The 25,933-nt window shown below is 40.4% G+C and overlaps 1 protein-coding gene across 11 annotated transcripts in view; it reads right to left on the bottom strand.

The window, feature by feature from the left end:
• Positions 1 to 25,516, bottom strand: part of RAPGEF2 (Rap guanine nucleotide exchange factor 2) — a 260,818-nt gene extending 235,302 nt beyond the window's left edge. For 9 of the 11 annotated variants that reach the window (XM_005556193.5, XM_005556194.5, XM_074040684.1 and 6 more), the window contains exon 1: positions 24,332 to 24,582. In XM_005556193.5, the coding sequence (XP_005556250.1) occupies positions 24,332 to 24,400 (69 nt within the window). In that variant the 5' untranslated portion in view covers positions 24,401 to 24,582. Of the gene's footprint in view, positions 1 to 24,331 lie in introns of all 11 variants that reach the window. The other 2 variants (XM_015450980.3, XM_005556195.4) reach the window with 1 other exon arrangement.
• Between the last annotated feature and the right edge of the window lie 417 nt (positions 25,517 to 25,933).

Here is a 25,933-nt window from a genome sequence, read left to right as displayed (position 1 = left end):
ATTTTGCAGATGAGAAAACTAAGATCCAGTGAAAATTTCCAAGGTCACATGGAGAGTAACTGGATAGAACACCAGTCTCTCTCTTGCAGCTAGTCCTCCCCATTAGAATTAGGCCCCAAAATGTACTATTAGATTGACAGTAACATAAAAGTTAAGACATTATTAGTCTCAGTATTTTTTCTTCCTGGATTTTACCAGATGAAATAGAATGTACAATTTAAAGTATCTCCTAACAAAAGAAAGGTTATAAGGTACACATATAAAACAGAGAGTTCAAAATTCAAGGAAAGAAAACATATATACACATACCTAAATATAATCCAAGGCAATAAACTGAAGTCCAGGGCATAGAGATTCATAATACCATGCCTAGAATTCACGGCTTTGCTTCTGAATTGCTTCTGTAACTTACACAAATCATGGTGACTAAGTAAAATTTGAACTGCTATCACCTAACCAGGCAATTTTCTAAGAATCAATTTTGACTCTCTTAAAATAATTTACAAGCCTGAACAATGTTGTATTCAAATTCAAACTGCCTATAAATTAAATTTTTAAAACTGTCCCAAACTGAGTTATATACCCCGTTAGTATTGCTTATTCTATTACTATGAGAATGTCAAACACTTCATATTATACATTTGAATATTTAAGGAATGCTAAGGTATTATAAAATGCCATGGAGACATAAAGGTCATTAAGGTAGTTTAACCTTTGAGGAATTCTGCAGTTTAAAAGATATGAGATATGTACACTTAATAATTATGAAATTATGCATTACCAAGGAATGCCTAGAAGAAATGCACAAGCTAAAAACAGTGACAGCATAAAGAAAAATTCAACCTCTAGACTAAGTGACTAGAAGATGCTTCATGAAGGGGGGAACATGGGATTAAATGAGTTACTACCACAGGTAAAAAGGGAGGAAATCAAAAGGTGTGATTTTTTTGTGGGGTATTGATAAAGCCCTGAGAACGGTGGCAGTGAGAATGTAAATAATACCATAAAACACAAATAAATAGGCTAGGCGCGGTGGTTCACGCCTGTAATCCCAGCACTTTGGGAGGCAAAGGCAGGCGGATCACCTGAGGTCAGGAGTTCAAGCCCAGACTAGCCAACATGGTGAAACCCCATCTCTACTAAAAATACAAAAATCACCCGGGCGTGGTGGCGCATGCCTGTAATCCCAGCTACTCAGAAGGCTGAGGCAGGAGAACTGCTTGAACCCAGGAGGTGAAGGCTGTAGTGAGCCAAGATAGCACCATTGCACTCCAGCCTGGGCAACAAGAGCAAAACTCCATCTCAAGAAAACAAACAAACAACAAAAAAATGCAAATAAACAAATGTTTTCATCCACAAACCACAGTTACCTCTTTACAAAATCAATTCAAACATAGGAGCAGTTTACCCAGAAGATAGTGTGAGATTATTGTTCTTTGTGGTTACAAATATGATTCTTGACAATTACCATGCACATGAATGGGGTTCTACTTGACAATGAGAAATGAGGGCTTGGATTTTTTCCTCTAAAAGACCATCTAAATAAACAGGTCTACAACAGCATTTTTCCTCTTGTAGTTTTGATCTTATAATAAACTGAGAAAAGTAAAAATGAAGGGAAACTAAAATTATGACCTAAGATCTAGCCTAAAAGCAAAGCGGGAAAAGGATAAGTGTGGGTTCCTGTAAGCACTTTTAAGACTGTCATTTTCACCATCAGAGGAGAGGAGTGTTTATCCAGTAAGTTAAAAAGAAAATTCTGAGAAAGTCTTAAAAGTTTTCTTCTGAGTGAGATGATAGGGAGGCATCAGGCATCATTATTTATTTATTTATTTATTTAACCTGGACGAGAGATAGAACAAATGACATTTTACAATCAAAATTACTTCACTTATTTCATATAGAAAGAAAAGTGTAAAACTATGCAAAAAGCCAGATTTTAAGTTGTGTTGGTAAGACTTTCTTATTTTTAAAAATTTCACCCAGTTTGGTAAGAATGATGGATTGCTTTACACTGGGCTTTCAAAGGTTTCTAAAATTGCTCTCTCCTATGCTATTTTGTATTTTGTTTGAACTAATATGGAGATAGGTATTTTCCTGAAATTTGTGTTTAACTCTCATCCTTTAAAAAACAAAAAACATCACAACTAGAAATGTATAAAATGCTACACAGTAAGTTTGAAGGCAGGCTTAAATAGTATTCAATCCTTTCCAAAAAAACGTTGTTTTCATAAAAAACATAAAAATTGAGGACAATCAATTTTTATACTTTCAAATATCACCCAGTTATTTTTGACCAAGTAGTTAAAGGAGAGTAAACACTAGCAACATTTCTATTGGGAAGTGCTGAGTTCCGATACCAGACACATTGTAGTAAGTTTTTCATTAGCATTTTTCTACAAAGTTATACTTAACATCACTGGCAAGATACTGTTGCCAAATTCTGAGTGGTCAGTGTCTCTCCTGAACCATGATGACAGCAAATGCTCTCAACTAAGTAATTTCACATCTAACAACCAAAATCCAATTGGAACAACCTCTTTTTCTTAACATATATTGATAAAATTGTCATAGATGCACAGATTATAAAAGCTAATGATTATTATTATTATTTTAAGATGGAGTGTTGCTCTGTTGCCCAGGCTGGAGTGCAATGGTGCAATCTCGGCTCAGTGTAAACTCTGCCACCCGGGTTCACGCCATTCTCCTGCCTCAGTCTCCAAAGTAGCTGGGACTACATGCGCTCGCCACCACGCCCGGCTAAATTTTTGTATTTTGAGTAGAGATGAGGTTTCACCATGTTAGCCAGGATGGTCTCCATCTCCTGACCTCGTTTTCCACCTGCCTCGGCCTCCCAAAATGCTAGGATTACAGATGTGAGCCACCACACCCGGCCCATAATAGCCCATTATTTATCTTTGCGGTTTCCAAGAAGTAGAAGCTACTGAACAAAATTCCATAGCATATTACAAATAAGAAAACGGAAAATAAACTCAGGTAAATTTCTGTTTTGACACGAGATAAGGAAATGCACCTCATTTAATAAAGAGTAAACAGTCTTATCTCTGACTCCAATTTCAAGGTTGATATAATATACCTACAATCATTTTAAATAAGGTAAAATAGTAGTAAAATATTTCTCAATCGTAAACTAAATCAACTGATTGTGCAGATTTATTTAGCAAAGCACCTAACATATGCCAGATTGGGGTGTGGTATATCTGATGGCCTCTAAAATATCATAGCTGTTTGTGTGTGGTTTAATAACCAAAGCCTAATGCAGGAAGAAAACTTTATTAAAACCTCTCATCTAACTTTTGATTTCTTAAAAAAACAAAAAAAACAAAAACAAACAAACAAAAAAAAAACACCTAGGCAAACACCACAGATAGTTTCAAGGAAGTTAGGCTAGAAAACTGAAAGCAACCTAAACAAAAATATGTCCTTCCGTAAGCAAAAGTGTGTGATGTGGAAAAACCATTCTGGATGAACATTAACAGATGAACAATAATAAATAGTATCTATTATACCTAGTATCTTTAAGAAGTTTTACAAAGTTATGTTAATAACAGTATTTGTAGAATAAAATTTCTTTTTTGCCCTCAGAGTGTATTTGTAAAGATCATCAACAGATACTTTCTGAGAGTTACTGCAAGTCCTAGTCCTTGCTTGGCTATATTTAGGAAGAAAAAATAACCAAGATAGACAAAAGAGCTTTGTCTTGGCTGTTTTTAAATAACAGGGAAACTAGGCTGGGATGAGTCTCTTCCTTTTCATTCTTCTTTGCGTAAAGATACATCTTCAGCAAAAAGATTACAGGCTTGTAATTACAGAAGACTGATTAGACTTTTTTTTTTTTTTTAAAGACGGTGTCTTCACTCTGTTGCCCAGGCTGGAGTGCAGTGGTGTGCTCTTGGCTCACTGCAACCTCTCCCTCCCAGGTTCAAGCAATTCTCCTGCCTCAGCTTCCCGAGTAGCTGGGACTACAGGCACGTGCCACCACGCCCAGCTAATTTTTGTATTTTGTATTTTACAAAAGACAGGGTTTTGCATGTTGGCCAGGCTGGTCCTGAACTCCTTACCTCAGGTGATCCGCCCGCCTCGGCCTCCCAAAGTGCTGGTATTACAGGCATGAACCACCGCACCCGGCCAACTTACTAGATCTTGTGCCCTGAAATCAGTGGAAAGTTCTCATCGAGAGTCCAAGAGATAACTGAGGAAAGAAAAACTTAGTACATCTAACAACAACAACAACAAAGGCCGGGCGCGGTGGCTCACGCCCGTAATCTCAACACTTTGGGAGGCTGAGCCAGGCAGATCACCTGAGGTCAGGAGTTGAGACCAGCCTGGCCAACATTGCAAAACCCCAACTCTACTAAAAATACAAAAATTAGCCGGGCGTGGTGGCACGCGCCTGTAATCCCAGCTACTTGGGAGGCTGGGACATAAGAATGGCTTGAACCCAGGAGACAGAGTTTGCAGTGAGCCGAGTCCGCGCCACTGCACTCCAGCCTGGGCAAGAAAAGTTAAACTACATCTCAAGAAAACAAAACAAAACAACAACAAAAGTAAAATGATAAAAATCCGGCCGGGCGCAGTGGCTCAGGCCTGTAATTCCAGCACTTTGGGAGGCCGAAGCGGGCGGATCACAAGGTCAGGAGATCAAGACCATCCTGGCTAACACGGTGAAACCCCGTCTGTACTAAAAACACAAAAAATTAGCCGGGCGCCTGTAGTCCCAGCTACTCTGGAGGCTGAGGCAGGAGAATGGCGGGAACCCGGGTGGCGGAGCTTGCAGTGAGCCGAGATCACACCACTGGACTCCAACCTGGGCAACAGAGCAAGACACCATCTCAAAAAAAAAAAAAAAAAAGATAAAAATCCATATCCCACCCACAGGTACACACAGTTTAAACTCAAATAAAATACTTAACCTGGTATTAATAACTTTTTCAAGCTGGTAAACCAACTTTGTAACCACCAAGGCAGGGAACAAGATCCTTTTTATAGAATATATGCAAACTATAAGAGAATTAACACTTTCAGCATCACGAAAGAGAAATATCAAATTAAGTGTTCCATCGCAAAAGCCAAAGACAATCTTGCTAACACTCAGTGAGTAAATTTAATCCATGAAGTGGGTAACTTCTGACCCATGAACAGCTCAGATATTAGAGGTGCCAAACCCTAACAAAGTTGAAAATCTGAATGTAACTTTGGACTCCCCACAACTTCACTACTAATACTGTTGACCAGAAGCCTTATTGATAAGCACTCGATTAACACATATTTTGTATTGTATACTGTTTTCTTACAACAAAGTAAGCTAAAGAAAGGAAAATGTCATTAAAATCATAGGAAGAGAAAATACATTTACAGTACTGTATTTATCAATATCTTAAATTTGTTTAATAAAAAATAAAAATAATCTTTGCAAGATGAACTGCCTATCTGAAATTCTGGGTAACTGCAGTTGCAGACCTTAATCTATGGTCCATAGCAAGCAATCCAACTTTTTCTTATAATGTTAGGAATTTTCTCTGCTTCTTGGGAAGACTTCCAGCATCACCAGTGGCACTCTGTATGGGTCCCATGATGTTATTCAAGGTTTACAGTATTGCACCAAAATCCATGAAAAATATAGGAGATCCACAAAAGATCACTTTTTACTGCAATATGCAGTTTACTGATGGACAAACTCCTCATTGAGAGATGAGTAACCATACTCATGACACAAAAGCGACAGGAGATGGCTACAAAATTATTACAGTAGTACCGTATGCACAATAATCTTATGCAGTTATGATTTAATGCTTCATCTTTATATTTGTTTACATTTCTCTAGACTTCAAATGGAGCTATGTACAATCTGTAAGTGTCCGTAAGTTTTGATAAATTTTAACATTTTGTAATAGATTTGTTTACATCTTATGGTCATATATAAAATAGACTAGTACCCAGAAATATTTTATGCATTCATGACATACCTACTTTTTCATAATTATTCATAATTTTTCCAGTTCATTTGCAAGTTTTTTCAAATTGTGGCAATCCTCCGAAAATCTTTTCAACATATTTATTGAAGTTTCAACACTTGTAATCCCAACATTTTGGGAGGCCAAGGCAGGAGGACAGCTTGAGCCCAGCAGTTTGAGACCAGAATGAACAACACAGCGAGACCCTATCTCTACAAAAAAAAATTAAAAATTAGCTACAGGCATGGTAGCACACACCTGTAGTACCAGCTATTCAGAGGCTGAGGTGGGAGAAGGGCTTCAGTCCAAGAGGTTGAAGTTGCAGTGAGCTGTTAATCACACCATTGTACTCCAGCCTGGGCAACAGACAGAGCAAGACCCTATCTCAAAAAGGAAAGGAAAAAAAAAAGAGAGAGAAGAGGAAGGGGAGGGGAGGGGAGAGGTCCATGTATGAGGAGATCCACAGAATTCAAACCCATGTTGTTCAAGCTTCAACTGTACATTTTTCCCTGTACCACCAAGTCTGAAATCTCAGGAAATCAAGATCAAGTCATTAAACATTTATCCTGAGATCCGGCCACTGTGCTCCAGCCCCGGCGACAGAGCGAGACTCCGTCTCAAAAAAAAAAAAACAAAAAAAACAAAAAACATTTATCAGCTCCAATTCTGTGCTAAGAGGTTGAGCAAGTACTGAGCTTTAAAGATGGGCCGGGTGTGGGAGCTCACGCCTGTAATTTCAGCACTTTGGGAGGCCGAGGTGGGCAGATAGTTTGAGATGGAGTTCAAGATCAACCTGGCCAACAAGGTGAAACCCTGTCTCTACTAAAAATACAAAAATTAGCTGGGCATGGTGGTGGGTGCCTATAGTCCCAACTACTAGGGAGGCAGAGGATGGAGAATCGCTCGAACCCAGGAGGCAGAGGTTGCAGTGAGCCGAGATTGCACCACTGCACTACAGTCGGGCAACAGAGCAAGACTCCTCTCAAAAATAAAATAAAATAATTTAAAAATTAAAAAAAAAGATGGACAGTAAGTCTCAGCCTAATAAACTCTCAGCTTAGTGGGAATGATAGACATAGTTCAAGTTAATCAATTTTAAAGAAAAACCGAGTCCTAAGTTAAAACTCCAAATTCAGGCATATATTATAGTCCCACCAAAAGAAATAATTTATGGAAACATAGATTTAAAGATGATAAATGGTAGACTCTTACCAGTAACATTTCTAGCCATTAGCTTCTGATAGGAAATTGTTTAACTGATCCCACTATAAAAGATTAAGGGCAGTTTATGTATATAAATCTTGAATGGTATCAGAAAAAGCCCATAACACATCATATGTCCCACCTTAAGATAGAACACAATGCATTCTTAAAGTTTTAGTATCAAAGCTAGTCCTGTATAACAACCAATATGAAACTTTTTCTTAAAGACATAAAGTTGTGATGTAAGCAAAGTGCAAAAATCTATTTAACTAGCTTTTATGTATATTCTATATAAAAATACATATTTATAAGAAGTGACGATTTGGCTGGGCACAATGGCTCACACCTGTAATCCCAGAACTTTGGAAGGCCGAGGCATGTAGATCACTTGAGGCCAGGAGTTCAAGACCAGCCTGGTCAACATGGCAAAACCCTGTCTCTACTAAAAATACAAAAATCAGCCAGGTGTGGTGGCACACACCTGTAACTCCAGCTACTCAGGAGGCTGAGACACGAGAATCACCTGAACCCAGGAAGCAGAGGCTGAAGTGAGCCGAGATTGCACCACTGCACTCCAGCCTGGACAACAGGGACTCTGACTCAAAAAACAAACAAAAAAGAAGTGATGATTCAGCTTTTCGGAATGATGACAAATGAAACACTGAAGTCCTAGCAAAATGACAAAATATTACTACAAGTAGACATATCAGTACATACTTTTGTACTTTTTGGGAGCATCCAAAAAAATGAAATACATTTCTGGAATTTTTTAAATAGAGTAAATCTGAAACAAAAGGAACCGATTTAGAAAATATCATATGCCAATATCTTCAAATCAATAGATGGGATGTTTAGAACTCATCTACCATAGAAATGATAATATTTAACATTACATACAGTTTTATAATATTTACACATAACGCTCGCCCACTAGTATTTTTATCCCTATTTGTAAATGAGACTGAGATTCGAAAAATTAATAACCATATGCCTAATAAGTGAACCAAGAAGTTGAATATATCTGCATTCCATAACTGTAGCTACAGTAATATAACTCTATAATTCAATAAGACTTTCAAAGAAGTCTCCTGAGAATCACTGCATAAGCTTATTACAATCATCTATTTTCTATGCAAAGTAAATTGGAGAAATACATCAGCTCACAGCACCCATTAATCTTCATGTCTTTCTTTCCTGCCTTTCTGTACTATCGAGGCTTAAAAGTAAAACACTCAAATTTCCAGCCTCTTTGGCAGCCAAGAGTAGCCATGTGATACAGTCTTAGCCAATAAGTCTCTAGAGAGGGCTTTCCTTCAAAATAGAAAGACAAAACACCAAGGAAAGGATTTAACACCTACCCCTCTCCTTTCCTGTTTGTTGAGGCAACTACCATTTTGTGACTTTGAAGACTAAAATTGCTTGCTAAAGAGAAGACTCAGCCAGTTTCTTTAAATGACATCCTTGAGCATCTACACCAACCCAACCCTGCACTGTCTACCTTTAGATTTTTTCTTGCATAAAAAAAAATAAGCCTGGAGTTAACCCCTATTATGTACAGTTCTTGGCAACCTGCAAACCTAACACAATCTGTGCTATAAATCAAGTCTATCAAATCAACATATTAAAATCACTTTGATGAATTAGTCATTAAACTAATGATGAAAAGTTATCTATGGGAAAAAGTAAAAGAGTAACGAATATCAACTACTGAAAAATAATAAGAAGAAGAGTAAATATTCAATGCCAGAGACTGTGTTAAGAACTTTACTAGGGCTAGGCGTGGTGGCTCACGCCTGTAATCCCAGCACTTTGGGAGGCCGAGAAGGGTGGATCACCTGAGGTCAGAAGTCTAAGACCAGTCTGGTCAACACGGTAAAAACCCCGTCTCTACAAAATATACAAAAATTAGCCAGGCGTGGAGGCGGGCACCTGTAATCCCAGCGACTTGGGAGACTGAGGCAGGAAAATCACTTGAACCTGGGAGGCAGGGGTTGTGGTGAGCTGAGACTGCACCACTGCGCTCCAGTCTGGGCAACAAGAGCGTAACTTCGTCTCAAAAAAAAAAAAAAGAACTTTAATATACACTAATGCAGAGGTCCCCAACCCTTCTGGCACCAGGGACCAGTTTCATGGAAGACAATTTTTCCACAGAGTTGGGTGGGGGGGGGGGTTCAGGATGATTCAAGCACATTATATTTATTGTGCACTTTATTTCTGTATTACATTGTAATATATAATGAAATAATTATACAACTTACCATAATGTAGAATCAGCATGAGCCCTGAGCTTGTTTTCCTGCAACTAGGGGGTGATGGGAAACAGTGACAAATCATCAGGCATTAGATTCTCATGAGGAGTGCACAACCTAGATCCGTTGCATATGCCGCTCACAATAGGGTTTGTGCTCCTATGGGAATCTAATGCTGCTGCTAATCTGACAGGAGGCGGAGCTCAGGCAATAACGCCAGAGATGGAGAATGGCTGTAAACACAGATGAAGCTTCACTCTCTCACCTACCACTCACTTCCTGCTGTGTGGCCTGGTTCCTAACAGGCCATGGACTGCTATCAGTCTGTGGTCCAGGGGTTGGGTACCCCTGTATTAATGTATTAATATTCACAATTATAGGAGATTGGTAATATTACAATACCCACCCATGGTGAAAATTTCATCAATCCTTGAAAAAAAACCAGAATATAGCAAAACAAAGCTATATTTGTTTATTCTGAAACTATGACCTTCCTATTTTTATGACAGTAAAATATCCTTTCTTAAATGAGGCTAGTGGATAGCAAGTTTATGTGTATTTTAACCATGCTTACTTGGTATAATAAATAGGTGACGAACAAATGTCAATGCCCAGTGCTGTGAAATTTTAAGGCTGTGAAATCCAAAAAGCCTCAGACTAAGGTGAAGTAACCTGCCCAAGGCCACAAAGCAGTTTGTTTGACACCAGAGCCCAAGATTATAACCACTAGGTTATATGAAGGAAATACAGTAAACTCTAAACAAGTATTCTATGAATACAATTAAAATTAAAGATATGAACTTATAACTACAAAAAAAAAAAAAAAACCCAACCATTGCAGAATATGTAAAGTAGGAACAAGGACATTTAAAATGAAATGATTTTAGCATGTTGCCTCCCACAGAGTTTTCTCTAACTATGGGATGTAGATTTAAACCACACAAGAGAAAACAGAATCAAGATAGGAATTCTCACCCATTCCAACTTAAGTATCAGGTGACGATTAGGTTGGGAGGTTCACATATGGGAATAAAGAACTTTTGGGTCTCTCAGCACACTCATTGTAAATGAAGCTTGTGGTATCCCAAACCCAAGCAACAGACACATAGAAAATGCTTGCCCTAAAGCTTGCTCTTCAATCTCTCACAGCTACACAAAAACAGGATGGGGATCAGATATGAATGAAGATTAGAAACACAGAAATGCTATCAAATTCTTCCTTATTTCAATTATTGGCATTCTATGATACTATATTTCAATTTTTTTAACTCACTTTTTTTTTTTTTTTTGAGACGGAGTCTCACTCTGATTGTGCAGTGGCACGATCTCAGCTCACTGCAACCTCCGCCCCCCAGGTTCACGCCATTCTCCTGCCTCAGCCTCCCAAGTAGCTGGGACTACAGGCGCCCACCACCACGCCTGGCTAATTTTTTGTATTTTTAGTAGAGATGGTGTATTTTTAGTAAAGACGGTGTTTCACCGTGTTAGCCAGGATGGTCTCGATCTCCTGACCAAACTCACGAGTTTTTAAAACTCATTTCTAGTCATTCAGAAATGCATAAATTTGATGAAGCCATTTTTCAATACAGTAACTAAAAAATACAACTTAAATACTTTTGTTATTTTAAGCTCCAGGATATATGTGCAGAATGTGCAGGCTTGTTATAGGTAAAAGTGTGCCATGGTGGTTTGCTGCACCTATTAATCCATCACCTAGTTATTAAGCCCAGCATGCATTAGCTGTTTTTCCTGATGCTCTCCCTCCCCTAACACTGACAGACCCCAGTGTGTGTTATCCCCTCCCTGTGTCCATGTGTTCTCATTGTTCAGCTTCCCACTTATAAATGAGAACATGCAGTGTTTGGTTTTCTGTTCCTGTGTTAGTTTACTGAGGATAATGGCTTCCAGCTCCATCCATGTCCCTGCAAAGGACATGATCTCACAGCCTGCCGAGTATTCCATGGTGTACATGTACCACATTTTCTTTTCCAGTCTATCAGTGATGGACATTTGGGTTGATTCCATGTCTTTGCTATTGTGAATAGTGCTGCAATGAACATATGCTTCCATGTATCTTTATAAGAGAATGATTTACATTCCTTTGGGTATATACCCAGTAATGGTATTGCTGGGTCAAATGATATTTCTGGTTCTAGTCTTTGAGGAATCACCACACCATCTTCCACAAAAGCACTGCTATTTCTCTAGAGCCTCACCAGCATCTGTTGTTTCCTGACTTTTCAATAACTGCCATCTGACTGGCGTGAGATGGTATCTCACTGTGGTTTTGATTTGCATTTATCTACTGATAGTGATATTGAGCTTTTTTTCCATGCTTGTTGGCTGCAATGAATGTCTTCTTTTGAGAAGTGTCTGTTCATGTCCTCTGCCCACTTTTTGATGGGATTGTTTTTTTCTTCTAAATTTGTTTAAGTTCCTTGTAGACTGTGAATATTAGGCCTTTGTCAGATGGGTAGATTGCAAAAATTTTCTCCCATTCTGTAGGTTGTCTGCTCACTTCGATGATAGTTTCTTTTGCTGTACAGAAGCTCTTTAGTTTAATTAGATCCCATTTGTCAACTGCTGCTTTTGCTGCAATTACTTTTGATGTTTTCATCATAAAATCTTTGCCCGTGCCTATGTCCTGAATGGTACTGCCTAGATTTTCTTCTGGGTTTTTATAGTTGTGGGTTTTACATTTAAGTCTTTATCTATCTTGAGTTAATTTCTGTATAAGGTGTAAGGAAGGGGTCCAGTTTCCATTTTCTGCATATAGCTAGCCAGTTTTCCCAGCACCATTTATTAATAGGGAATCCTCTCCCCACTGCTTGTTTTTGTGTCAGGTTTGTCAAAGATCAGATGTTGTAGACGTGTGGTCTTATTTCTGAGATCACTATTCTGTTCCACTGGTCTATGTGCCTGTTTTTGTACCAGTGCCATGCTGTTTTGGTTACTGTATCTTTGCAAAATACTTTGAAGTCAGGTAGCGAAGAAATACTTTTAACAATTTGACCAAATATTCCCTAATACATTTGACTGCGTTTTTTTGGAGTTTTTTTTGTTTTGTTTTGTTTTTTTTTTTTTTTTTTTTTGGTGAGACGGAGTCTCGCTCTGTCGCCCAGGCTGGAATGCAGTGGCCAGATCTCAGCTCATTGCAAGCTCTGCCTCCCGGGTTTAGGCCATTCTCCTGCCTCAGCCTCCCAAGTAGGTGGGACTACAGGCGCCAGCCACCTCGCCCAGATAGTTTCTTTGTATTTTTTAGTAGAGACAGGGTTTCACCGCATTAGCCAGGATGGTCTCGATCTCCTGACCTCGTGATCCGCCCGTCTCGGCCTCCCAAAGTGCTGGGATTACAGGCTTGAGCCACCGCGCCCGGCCTTGACTCCGTTTAAAAGGAAATGGACTTTGTAAGAATGCATGAAGTAGCTCAGAGGAAAAAAAAATCAGAAACTTTTTGCCTTGCAGAATTCAAATAGTTTCTCTATGAAGAAATGGATAAATGTCAAATAGGTTTAGTCCACACCTGTATGTTTACACATTTTTCATTTTATTTTATACAATTAGTTACTTCAAAACCTGGCCTGCTCTTTTCTTTTTCATTTGTGCCCTCAAATGCAACTTATTATTTAAAACATCAAATACCAGCAAAAGTTTCTTAAAATACAGAAAACAAGGGATTTATGTCTTTATTATTAAAAATAGTAAATACCTTCCTGTTTACATTATATTTACAATTATCTAAAATGTTAGGTCTCATATTTTTTAATTCAATCTTTTAACACCAATTTCAGTTATGAAAAAAATCTGTAACATTAAAAACAGCATTCATTCTCTGGTATTTACCACCAAAAAATAAAAAAAGGAAAGACAGTTGGCTAATTCATGCGATTGGGGAGGGGGGCTGACTTCATAACCTAAATGTAAAGGCATACATATGAGGGGGAAAATGTGTAGAGACCGTTTGCCTTAATTTGATTTTTAAAATTCCTTTTTCTTTTCTTTTTATATCCTACTAAAGTCCTTTTAAGACATCTAGATGAAAGTATTCAATATACTCAGGTTAGATAACACTATTATCCATAACTGTAACAGTGCCTCTGACTAGACTTTTTAAACACACCCCTTCCATTCATTCCCTTCCCTCCCCTTCCACCCCCTCACTCCTACCAAAAGTAACAATTTAAAGAATTTTTAAGGTCACAGGAAAGAAAAAAATGGGGAAGAGGGAATTCACAATTTAAATTTCACTGGGATTGACTTCTTTAAACTACTACCACAATTTTTCTATTTTGCTTAACATACATGGAATATTCTATTTCCTACAATTTTTCTTATACCAAATATTCTAATTTACTTAAATTCAGAATCACAAAACATTAAACACTGATAAAATACACTCCGTCTTGGGAATATCAACAAAATTCAGGTAGGAATAAAGGTGAATAAATTGTTAAAATTCTGGCCAAGCAAGGTGGCTCACACCTATAATGCCAGCACTTTGGGAGGCCAAGAGGGGAAGATCACTTGAGCCCAGAAGTCCAAGACCAGCCTGGGCTACATAGCAACACCCAGATCTTAAAAAATTCAAAAATTAGGGCCGGGCACAGTGGCTCACGCCTGTAATCCCAGCACTTTGAGAGGATGAGGTGGGCAGATCATAAGGTCAGGAGTTCGAGATCAGCCTGACCAACATGGTGAAACCCTGTCTCTACTAAAAATAACAAAAATTAGCTAGGCATGGTGGTATGCACCTGTGATCCCAGCTACTCAGGAGGCTGAGGCAGGAGAATCACTTGAACCCAGCAGGCGGAGGTTGTTGGGAGTGAGCTGAGATCGCGCCACTGCACTCAAGCCTGGGCAACAGAGCGAGACTCCATCTCAAAAAAAAAAAAAGAAAATTAGCCAGGTATGATGGTGCATGCCTGCAGTCCCAGCTACTCAGGAGCCTAAGGTGGGAGGATCCTTGAGCCCAGGACAAGGCTGCAGTGAGCCATGATCATGTCACTGCACTCCAGCCTGGGTGACACAGTGAGATCCTGTTGCAAAAATAAAATAAAATAAATAAACCTATTTTATCTCTTTTCATCCATTTATTTATTAGCTATTATGTGTGTGTGTGCTTTCAAGTTTCTCCAACTAATATATATACTGCCTCAACCATTTTACTAGTGGTCCAATACATACAAAATACTCACTTAAAAGGTACTAGGCTCTTCATTAAGAGTAAATTATCAAACAGGAAAAAAAGATTCTTTTTGCTTTTTTTTTTTGAGACAGAGTCTCACTCTGTCACCCAGGCTGGAGGGCAATGGTGCAATCTCGGCCCACTGCAACCTCCACCTCCTGGGTTCAAGTCATTCTCTGGCCTCAGCCTCCCAAGTAGCTGGAATTACAAGCATGCACCACCAGGCCCGGCTAATTTTTTGTATTTTTAGTAGAGAAGGGGTTTCGCCATTTTGGCCAGGCTCATCTCGAACTCCCAACTTCAAGTGATCCACCCGCCTCAGTCTCCCAAAGCACGGGGATTACAGGAGTGAGCCACCATGCTCAGCCTAAAAGATTTTTTAAAAAGTAATAATTTGGCATCCCCTTTTCAGGATCACAAAAAAATACTTCAAAAGCTATGCTTCCCTTTTTTAACTTTGAATTTTAAAATAATTTTAGAGTAAAAAAGGTTATTTAAAAAACAGGTCAAAGATCCCCTGTTTACCCAGCTTCCTATAATTTAGCATCTAAAATAATTGTGGTAAAATTATCTAAATATTCCAATTTCATCAGTCATCCTAATAATGTTTTTTTGTTGTTGTTCTTGTCCAGGATCAATTCCAGAATCCTACACTGCATTTGGTTATCACATTTCCTTAGTTTCTTCCAATGTATGGTAGTTCTTGGGCATTTCTTCATCTTCCACACCCTCAATACTTTCGGGGAGTACTGGCCAGTTATTCTGTAGAATGTCCTTAAATTTGAGTCTGTCTGATATTTGCTCCACTTAGGTTGATTTTTAGTTAAGAATACCAGAGATGTCTCTTTCTCAGTACATTATATCAGGAGACACATGATGTTGACATGTCTTATTACTATTATTATTACTTATTACTTTGATGATCTGGTTAATTTGGTGTCAGCAGTTTTCTTCACTATTAAGTATTGATTTTTTCCTTTATAGTTAATTAATTGTGTGGGGGAGATATTTTGAGACTATGCAAATATCCCAATGATATGATCTATGATGTTATTTTTCATCATACCTTCACCCACTAATTTTGGCATCCATTGATGATTCTTGCCTGTAGCAACTGCTACTGTGGCGTTTGCCTGCTGGTGATTTTCGATTTCCATCATTCCTTCATTTTCTAATTAGAATTCTACCGTAACAAAGAGCTGTCTCTTCTCCTGCTTTTTATTCAATTACTTACTTATATCAGTATGGGCTCATGGATATTTTCTTCCCTAGGGGTAATACTCCGTTACTGCCATTATTTGCTTCTCAAATTGTCCCAATTTTGGCCATTGGGACTCCCTTTTGTATACACAGTCATTAGACTTTCTTCTGATTTATTTTTTAAATTTCAATTGGAGAATATGAAGGCTAAGGCTAACCTTACTACTTCCATTATGACAAAAAAAAATACGAAAATGAAATACATATATCAAAATCTCCCAAATGTAGTATGCTATCACAACTCTTGCTCACCCAAGACCTTATGCTCTTTGCTCTATATTTATACACATTATCACAAAACTTTCTCTTCATTGTCACTATTAAACCCATTTACCTTTTACCACCAACCCCCCAATCCTCAGACATTACTGGTATTTTGGAAGCACAAGGCCAAACTATTCACTAACAACAACAGAAATTCATTTTAACCAAAAGGTAATGAGCCTTAATGATGCTGCGCAGGGGGAGGGGAGCCAATCTCCAAAGGCCATACTACACGATTCCAATTAATAACATTTTTGAAATGACAAAGTTATAGAAATGGATCAGATCAGTGATCCCCAGAGGTGGGGTGGGGAAGTGACTGTGGCTATAAAGTCCAACAAGAACCATTTGCAGTGCTGGAATTGCTTTGTTTCTTGATTGCACTGATGTCAATATCCTGATTGTGATATTACACTACAGTTTTATAAGCTATTACTAATGGTAGAAACCGGGTAAAGGGTACACAGGATCTCTCCCCATTATTACCTTCAATTGTATATGAATCTATATTTACCTCAATTATTTGAGATAATTCAATAACTGACATAATCACTTGAACACAGTGTTAACTATATAAATCAGAAGGAAGTCTAATGACTGTATATATAAAAGGGAATCCCAATGGCCAAATTTGGGACAATTTGAGAAGCAAATAATGACGGTAATGTAGTATTAAAAAGTTTAAGAAAGAAAATGATTCCACTTAAAAAATAAAATAAATTTTAAAAAATAATGAGTCTTAAATCTAGAATGAATTTTTAGGAGAAATCAGATAATCACCATAGTACCATAAACCTCTCAGATCCATTGATTGCTAGCTTCTAAGAAAGTTACTATCAGGCCTTCCCAGAATGACCTAATGATTAGTTCTTGTTCAGTGTTCTCTATCTTTCTTCTTAATTTTTATGTCGGGTGGAAACAAATACCATGAGCTACAGAACAGAAAGGTGCCAAGGGGCAGATACTATACTGTGTCGGTTTGTCAACTAAACTGCAAATGGCAGCAAAATGTAAATTTTTATTCACTTATTTTAATTCTAAAGCTCCACAGTCCATTATTTTCAACCTGTGGAAGGAAAGCAATGAGAAACAATAGCCAGAGGAAGAGGAGTTTAGTTCCAATGACAAAACAAAGTTCCACTTCAAGTCATTGACACTAACTCTCCCAAAACACTTCTTATACATACTGGATATTAAAGTACAGAAGAGGTGGAGCCAGGACAACTTAAAATCCAAGAACCAAGCTGTTCCCTCCACAAAAAAAACAATAACCCCACCACCACCGCACCCAGGGTAAATTCTTTCACAGACTGGAGGGAAAAAGGAAACAGCTGAATATAGCAAGAAACACACCCCTCTTAAAATTCAGTAGGTGGTGGCGATTTTGCATGTGAAAACAGGGGTGTTTTTTTTTTTTTCCTGAAAAAATAAAAATCTTAACAGTCAAAATAATGTGGCAATAAACTTATTTTTCTTCCCACAATGACTGATATAATCACTTGAACATAGTTTTAACTACATAAATACATATAAATATATATATATATATTCTAGCTCCGATAAAGCTACAAAAGATCAAGTGTATGTACTACAAATTCCTTCTCCTCCTAATTTACCAATATCAGTTAATTTATCTAAACAAAAAATGGTATAGAGGAGTAAGAAACTGTTCTCAAAGACTCAATGCCATCATTACATTATGCCATCACGAGTCAATTTTGAATTTTTATATAAATAAGTTCATTTTTGCCTGCTTAAATTTAGAAGTTCTCCAACTCTTCCAAATGATGAAATGTTTGGAAATCACATTATCATTACAGAGTAAGAAATATATTTAGTGTAACTATACGGTGGTGTTTTGGGTTTTGTTTGTTTTTTTTGAGACATAGTTTCGTTCTTGTTACCCAGGCTGGAGTGCAATGGTGCAATCTCAGCTCACTGCAACCTCTGCCTCCCAGGTTCAAGTGATTCTCCCGTCTCAGTCTCCCCGAGTAGCTGGGATTACAGGCACCCACCACCACGCCCGGTTAATTTTTTTGTATTTTTAGTAGAGACGGGGTTTCATCATGTTGGCCAGGCTGGTGTCGAACTCCTGACCTCAAATGATCCACCTGCCTCGGCCTCCTAAAGTGCTGCGATAGAGGCATGAGCCACAGCACCCAGACTAGTTTAACTATATGATGAACCAGATATTTCAAACTAGATTCCCAGAATGTACATGTAGAAGATACTAATGTTTAAGTGAAAAAAATAGTGTGAGAAATCTTACAAATCAAGAATACTATATTCGACAACTTGGATTTTTTCCCATGAACTATGAAATATCCATGATCATCCTGTGCCATAATTAGGATGCACTGATATAATTCAAGCATAGTTTTAATATAATGAGATATAAAAGGTGCACACATTCAGCCAGCCTGTCCAGTAGATTCTACTCCTGCAATATTTCTAATCCATCACCACTGTGTAATTCAGCCTCCCAACCATCTCAAGCCAGGAAAATGAACACCAGTCGTTAACAGAACTCTTGATCTCCTCCCTACTCTCACAAACCATAAGCTTCTAAACGCCAGTAATCATTCCTCATCCCTTCCTCAGTCCTCTTGTTCCCCGCACACTCAACAAACATCTACACATGTCGTCTTACCATGTGTGCTACTCATACGACAGTAGGTCAATCTGGAATACACTTCATGTCTGCTAGTTCACTGGTAAGTGAATTCTTACTCCCCTACGACTCAATACATATTCATCTAGGAAGTCCATATCCTCTTCAGTGCTGTCATAGGATAGGTGTTATAGCACTAATGAATTACAACCTACTTATAAGATAACAATAGATTAGTGAGTTACTTGAGGGACACACATTTCATCTTTGAATTCCCAAGGCCTGTTAAATAATAGATATTTTATAAAATATGCTATAAAGAGGACTAACATTAGGCATTACACTAAATAATGTACTTTCACTTAATCCACAAAACCTCAGAAAGCTATTATCATTTTACCGACAAAGAAACTGTTACCAAAAATAGAGTGAAGAGAAGGAATATCCCATAAAATACAGATTATTAAGGACCAATAATTTTCAGTGGTTTCCATATCTCCTAAGTCTAAATCAAATTTACCTTTTTTTAAAATAGAAACGGGGCCTTGCTATGATGCCCAGGCTGGTCTTGAACACCTGGGCTTCAAGAGATCCTCCCACCTCAGCCTCCCAAAGTGCTGGGATTACAGGTATGTGTGTCACCACTCCTGGCCAAAGTTACTTCCATATAAAATTTACAAAAAAGGAGTAATTTTTTTTCCTCATTAAGTTTTCATATGAGTCAAGCAAAATCAGTTTTTATTTCTAGAAAGTTATCATATCATTATTTCAGATAGTCCATTTATATCTGAGGCATATCCCATTACAATTTTATGTTACTTGAATTTCAAATTATCACCAATAGACTAGGTGCAGTGGTTCACACCTGTAATCCCAGCACTTTGGGAGGCTGAAGCAGGAGGATCACTTCTGCCCAGGACTTCATGACCAGTCTAGGCAACAAAGCGAGACCCTCATCTCTACAAAAAATTGTTTAAATTAGCCAGGCACAGAGGCATAAACCTGTAGACCCAGCTAGACAAGAGGCCGAGGTGGGAGGATTATTTGAGCCTGGGAGATAGAGGCTGCAGTGAGCCCGGGCAACAAAGCAAGACCCTATTCCAAATATATATTTCTCTCTCTCTTACCAAACTTGGTCTGTGGCCACACCATCCTGAAAGCACCCCATCTCATCAAATATCACCAAAGAAAGACCTTATTGTGATTCTTTGAATCATCCAAAATCTACCCAAATAAGTTTTTTTCAGGTCCAAAGTAAAATTTAAATGAAAAACTGCAGTGAATTTTCTTGTGACGCAAACAATATTTTCTTTCAAAACCGAGATTTAGAATAACAGTGCATCCTTCTTTTCTTAAAAACAGTGAGATTAAATGATAGCAATAAGAAGTCATAACTAGTTTTGATTTTATGTTCCTTCTTGAGAGAAAAACCAAGGTGGTCATCTTCTCCTAAAAAAAAAAAAAAAAAAAAAAAATCTGTGAAATTCCAGCATTTGGGAATGACTGCAACTGCATTAACCAGTATCTGCATACAGCATTGCAGTTGGAGAGATTTTCATTTTGAATCTCAGCCAAGATATGCAAAGCTAATAATGGAACTGTTAATTACTAAATGTTTAAAGGGTTATTTGAAGGCGACTAAGGTTCTATCAATATTGCAAGGAACGTTAATATTTTTTATCATAAATTTAAGTTCTCATTTGTTCAAAGTCACATGACAACAGAGTTTGAAGTTCATGTTTCCGTTACAAATGTATTTCTGTACCAAGAAATTCAAATGTCATTGTGATGAAATCTAACTGCTTGTGGCCAATCATTTCTTTATGAGATATGCTTTTTAAATGGCATACAGATAATTTAGTTGTATTCTATGAACAAAAACTACTTGAGAAACAAATATTACTAAAGCCCCAAAATGGGCTAAAATGCAATGAAAGTATAAGCTGACAAATACAAGTCTGCTTATAAACAATGGTAAAAAGAAACTCAAATGGAAAATTTAACCATAACAGACACAATTCTTCCAGTAGATTTGAAAGTTAAATATTTGTCAGATACTCTTTCATGCCGTTTCTCATAATTTACAGTTCTCTGGGCTAAAGTTATTTTTTTCAGCCCTCTCATTATGACTCAAGATGAATTCTACTGAGTGACTTCGCAATGAATTAAGTCCTGTATTCTTTATAACACATTAATGGGTTAGTAACTACATCAAAAGTTATAATAGCCAAAAAAAAAAAAAAGTAAGATTATTAACTAGGAGGAGATGGGGTGGGGGTTATTTTACACATAACATTTTTAAAAGTAACTTTTACAACTAGCTAAAAATGCATTACATTAGGTCTTTAAAGAGAGGAAACAATTTTGCAATAGATGTTTCACCTGAAAAACCAAAAACAGTATGCATTTAAACACTCTACAGAAGCAATTTCAAAGGGCCTGAACTCAACAAGTTAATAAAATGGTTTAGAAAAATCATTTTATTGTATAAGCCTTGGGGGATAAAAGCTGTTTGTAATTTATTTACAATCTTTTACTTCACCAAATTGCCTTGGTGACCAAGCTTCTCATTTAAGTGATTAAAGACATAAACCCAAATAATTAAATAAAGCAATTACTTAAGAGTCCTGTTTTTCAACAGAGGTGCACTGAGAAATATCAGTAGAATGTTTTCAGGGCTCATTATTTTCAAGGAAGTTTGTTATTTAGAATACAATGCCCCATTGACTAGAACTCAGCCAGGTTTCCAGACACACAATATGGGATACACATTGGATTAAAGAGTTTTTTCCTCCTCTCAGAATATCAGGTGAAACAGTGATAGTCTCTTGAAACTGAACTATGTATAACCTGGCTAAAACTTCGATGATAATTTTTGGTATTTTTCCTTACTCTTCCCCCTCTCTAAAGATATAACCGAAATGTGTTTCCATTTTCCAGGTGGACATGAAAAGCTCCCAGTTTACGAAAGTTCCTAGTACTCTTCCCACCCCCAGATTCTCTTCAAGCCAACTTCTTAGGTTACACTAATGACATCAGGATTACTTCTAGGCAACTGATTGACCTAAATACAAAACTATGTTTTCACGGAGCTTGGGAAATGAATGAGGCCGGCAAGACTTTAAAAAACAAATAGAATTGAATAGCAGAGGAAAAAAAATTACATATGTTCCCCAATTCTTTTCCTTTTGCCTATAACGAGAATCACACAAACTCCTTTATCGAGTCTATCCTCAGAAAGAAGCACAACAGCAAACCTTTCCTAATTCCTGTCCTTCTGTTCATGATATCAAGCTTATTTAACAAGGTTGCTTTTCTAATATTAAAAATTCTAACTCACAAACATTTATAAGACAAGGCTGTATGGAAAATCTTCCAGCGTTCCATTAACAAAGCATTCTTAACATAAAAAGTACCTTCTACAAAAACTTTATATATATAACTTTTGAGTAAATTTCAAATTTTTAGAAGATTACTCCTGGCCAGTCAGGTAAAGATGGAAAACGTTCACATTCTGAACAACTTTCTCTTGAAAACAAATAAACATGGGGTTTTGTAGTAATAACCAAACGAACATCAAAGTTAATAGGGCTGACACTTAGGAATGTCTGAAATGTTTGGTAGGTTTCCTTATGTTTACTTTTTCTATGACGGTCTGGTGGGGCAAATGTGCTGCTTTCCGACTGTCAATAAAGCTTTCATGTCGTGGGGTTAGTAGTAGCTGGCGCAGGCCAAGTTTTGTGTTGGGTCAGTTTTTACTCTATTCTACACAACTGGCAGGGGAACAGGAAAGTTTAACAGTTCATTTACTTGACACGGTCGGCCCACAGTCACAGTGGAGGTTTTGTCTCTTCTAGTCTTAGTTGGTGACCCGCCTCCCAACCTGATAGTAGGTTTTAGTCATTGTTATTCTTCTAACTAATCAACCAAATGCACCGCTTCCCCCTAATTTCCACCAAAGGCCTCTGACATCATTTTCTGACCAGCCTTGGTAGGTTCCAATACTCTCAGCATGCGTAATTTCACTTGGCACTTAAAACAATATTCTTGAAAGGAAATGAAATATCTCACTGAAATCTGCTTTTCCTTCACACTGAGACAGGGAATGTGCATTTTCAGATGCAGAAGACTGATCCAACTGACAATTTTAAAACAAATAAATGAGAAAGGCACAGGAGAGGCAGCGCGTGCAACACCAAGAGAAGAACAAGATCAAAGCAGGACATTCCTTGTTGGGATAAAAATAGTCTTTCAAAATGGGAACTTTCTGGAGACACTGAGATAAATTTTCTTGTAAAATTACAGCCATCTTCCACACGTTTGATAAGTATGTGCAATCTATCCATGATCTCCCAGATGTGACAGCTCCATCAAGGAAAATGAAAAATCAAAAACGGTACCAGGTGCCATTCTTGGGGCTTGTCCAAAAGCAGCCAGGGGAAGATTATATTTTATTATGTTCTCCCCACAGTAAATAATAATCAACATGAGAGAAGGAGAGCATTTGGATTTGAACAGATGGCATCCAACACCTAACAAGCGAAGCAACACTTTCAAGCATTAGATCCTAAACGTCTGATGGTCCCAAGGATCAGGAGGGCTTATTTGTCTTAAGAGGGTTGGCAGGCAGGACCTCCTGTAGTCACCATCCCAACGCTTAGGAATATGCGTCATTATCCAGTCAGCAACTAAAAGGGGAGAAAATTAAGCTACCACATTTTCATAAAATATCCCCCTCTCCAGTAAAACTTGAGACAACCAAATCCAATCCTATCAGCCGCTACAAGTAAGAGAATAAGCCTGCAGGTAAACAAATGTATAAAGGTTAACAAACTTATCTAATTTTGACAAGGTTGTGCAACACCAAAAGAATCCGCAGGGTGCCCTTCCTGAGGGTGTATTTGAACATGCCTGCTCTGCAGCTATGTCTGCAATTTAAACTAAAAGCATTAACCTAGCTATTCAACTTTTTTTTCTCTTCAATTGAAAGCAGTATCCTTCGAAAAACAAAAGCAAAACAGTAAACTATACATAAACACCTCAATGTTTTACTAGAAGGTCAGCACGGATCTGTCTTTAGCACAACCGTACAGGTTTCCTCCTATACCTTTCAAACACCACTGAACTCCAAGGGTCACTTGCAAGGGGAGGAACGGATCTGAAGTCAGAGGGAGCAAGAGTCGCTGGCCGAGGGGAGATGAGACCCCAACCCCTGATATTCAGAGGCCACCGAGGGCGGCCGGGGAGAAGGAAAGCTAGAGAATACACACACTCACACACACACACACACACACTCACACTCACTCTCTCTCTGTCTCTGTCTCTCGGCGGGGCCACATGGGGGGAAAGGTCAGTCATGGGTAGGGCAGCGTTAAGGAGCAGAATGTCAAGGAGAGGGAAAAATAAAATCAGGATAGGCGGAGTAAAAGACTCGGAGGTGAGATGCCTTTGGCAGTTGGGGGTCCTAATGCAAGAAGTGGGGTGCTCCGGGCGAACTGTGTCAGGAAGGAGGTGGGAGGACAGGGGAAGACGCAGCCTGCGAGGCAGAAATCCGGCCAAGTGCAGGCGGCCGCCGCGTTCTCACCTGGGGGGTCCTTTCAGGGGGGTTCTTCATCACCGCCTGGCGGAAGCTGTTATCTACGTAGGACGCCATCTCCCCACTGGGGGCCGGGCTGGGGCCGCTCCGCACCCTGGCCGGCCTCCTCCCGGCCCAGCGCCGCTGCTGCCTCCGCCCTGCGCGCTGCGCCCGCCCGCCCGCGGCTAATCAGCCAAACCGCGGCGGCGGCGACGGCGGCGGCGGCGGCGGCGCGGGGCCCGCGCGGGGGGGCGCCTTGGCTGGGCCCGGCGGCCGGGAGCGCGGCACAGGCGCGAGGGGCGCTGGACGCAGCCGGGAGGGTCGCGGCGCCCCTAGGCTGCCGTGCGGTGCGCCCTGCAGGCGGAACTCCTCTTCCTCCTCCTCCTCCTGTTCCTCGCCGCTCCGCCGGCTCCCTCCGGCCCAGGCTCGACACGCCTCCCCAGCTCCACTCGGGGGACAGTGGCGGCTCCTCCTGGCCCCAGCGAGCCCGAGTTATTTTTAGGGAGGTACGAGTGGCAGTGGGGAGGGCTGCGGGCAGGCGGAGCCTCCTCCCCCACGGCGCTGAGGGTCGCCCCCTCCTCTCAGGGGTTTGTGCCGCCGCCCAGGGGTCTCCGAGAATCACTTGGATCTTCCGCGTCCCCAGTCCTCGGGCGCTCGGGTGCCTCGGCCGCCGGTCGGGAGGACGGACCGGGTGGGTCTGGCTCAGGTCCGGGCGCTGCGAAGCCCGATCGCTTCGGCCGCCGCTCCTGGTCTCTGTCTACTGGGCTCGGCCGTCCCTCCCGACTGCTGCTGCATCCCCTCGGGCCGCCCAGCTGCCGCCGCCGCCGCCTCTGCTGCTCGGGCCGCCGCTGTGGGCTCCGCCGCCGCCGCCTCCCCCCATGAGCGCGCCCGGAGCGGAGCTGCCCCGGCGCCGGCGCCGCCGCGGCCAGAGCACCCGGCCCGGGCTGCAGCCCTCCGGCCCAGTCGCTCTCGGCAACTTTGTTCCTCGTCTGCGCGGGGCGGGGGAGGGGAAAGAGGGGGCCACGGACAGCCCGGGTTTGGACTCCCGGCAGCGGGCGTCCGAGGGCCAAGAGCCGAGCGCCGCGAACCGCGCACAGCCCCCTCAGAGAGAGTGTTTGGGAAGCGGCGATTCCCCTCCTCTTCCTCCGCCTCTTCCTCCTCCTGCGCCTTCTCCGGCCGCCGGAGCCGCTCCTCAGGGAGGAAGCGGCCTCCGGGGCTTGTTGCTTTGTGCTGCAACCATGGTGAGGAATGAGTGACAGCGCGGGGGCGAGTCGGCGGCCGCCGCATCATCGCGGGGCGGGGCAGCCCCGTCGCGCCGGGTCCCGCCTCCCCGCTCCCCGCCCGCCGGCCGGCCGCGCCCTCGCGTCTGACCAGCACCTTCGGTGGCGCCCAGGTGAGCAGCGCTCGGGCCGCTAGGGGGTCGCGGAGACCTCGGCCGGGCTGGCGGGTCCCTCGCGCGGCCTGGACCCGAGGAGGGGGCGCAAGTCCTGGTGCCCCGGCGAGAAGCGCAGGGCTTTCCTCACGCAGTGCCCCCCCACTGTCTCACGTGCGCCCCCTCCCCACACCCGACGCGCCCTACTAGGAGACCCAGCCGCGTCGGGTCGCCGCTCC

The sequence above is a fragment of the Macaca fascicularis genome, chromosome 5, assembly GCF_037993035.2.
Source record: "Macaca fascicularis isolate 582-1 chromosome 5, T2T-MFA8v1.1".
NCBI classification, from domain to species: Eukaryota; Metazoa; Chordata; class Mammalia; order Primates; family Cercopithecidae; genus Macaca; species Macaca fascicularis.
The sequence above is the reverse complement of the archived record's forward strand: the minus strand, read 5'-3'. Positions and strand labels throughout refer to the sequence as shown.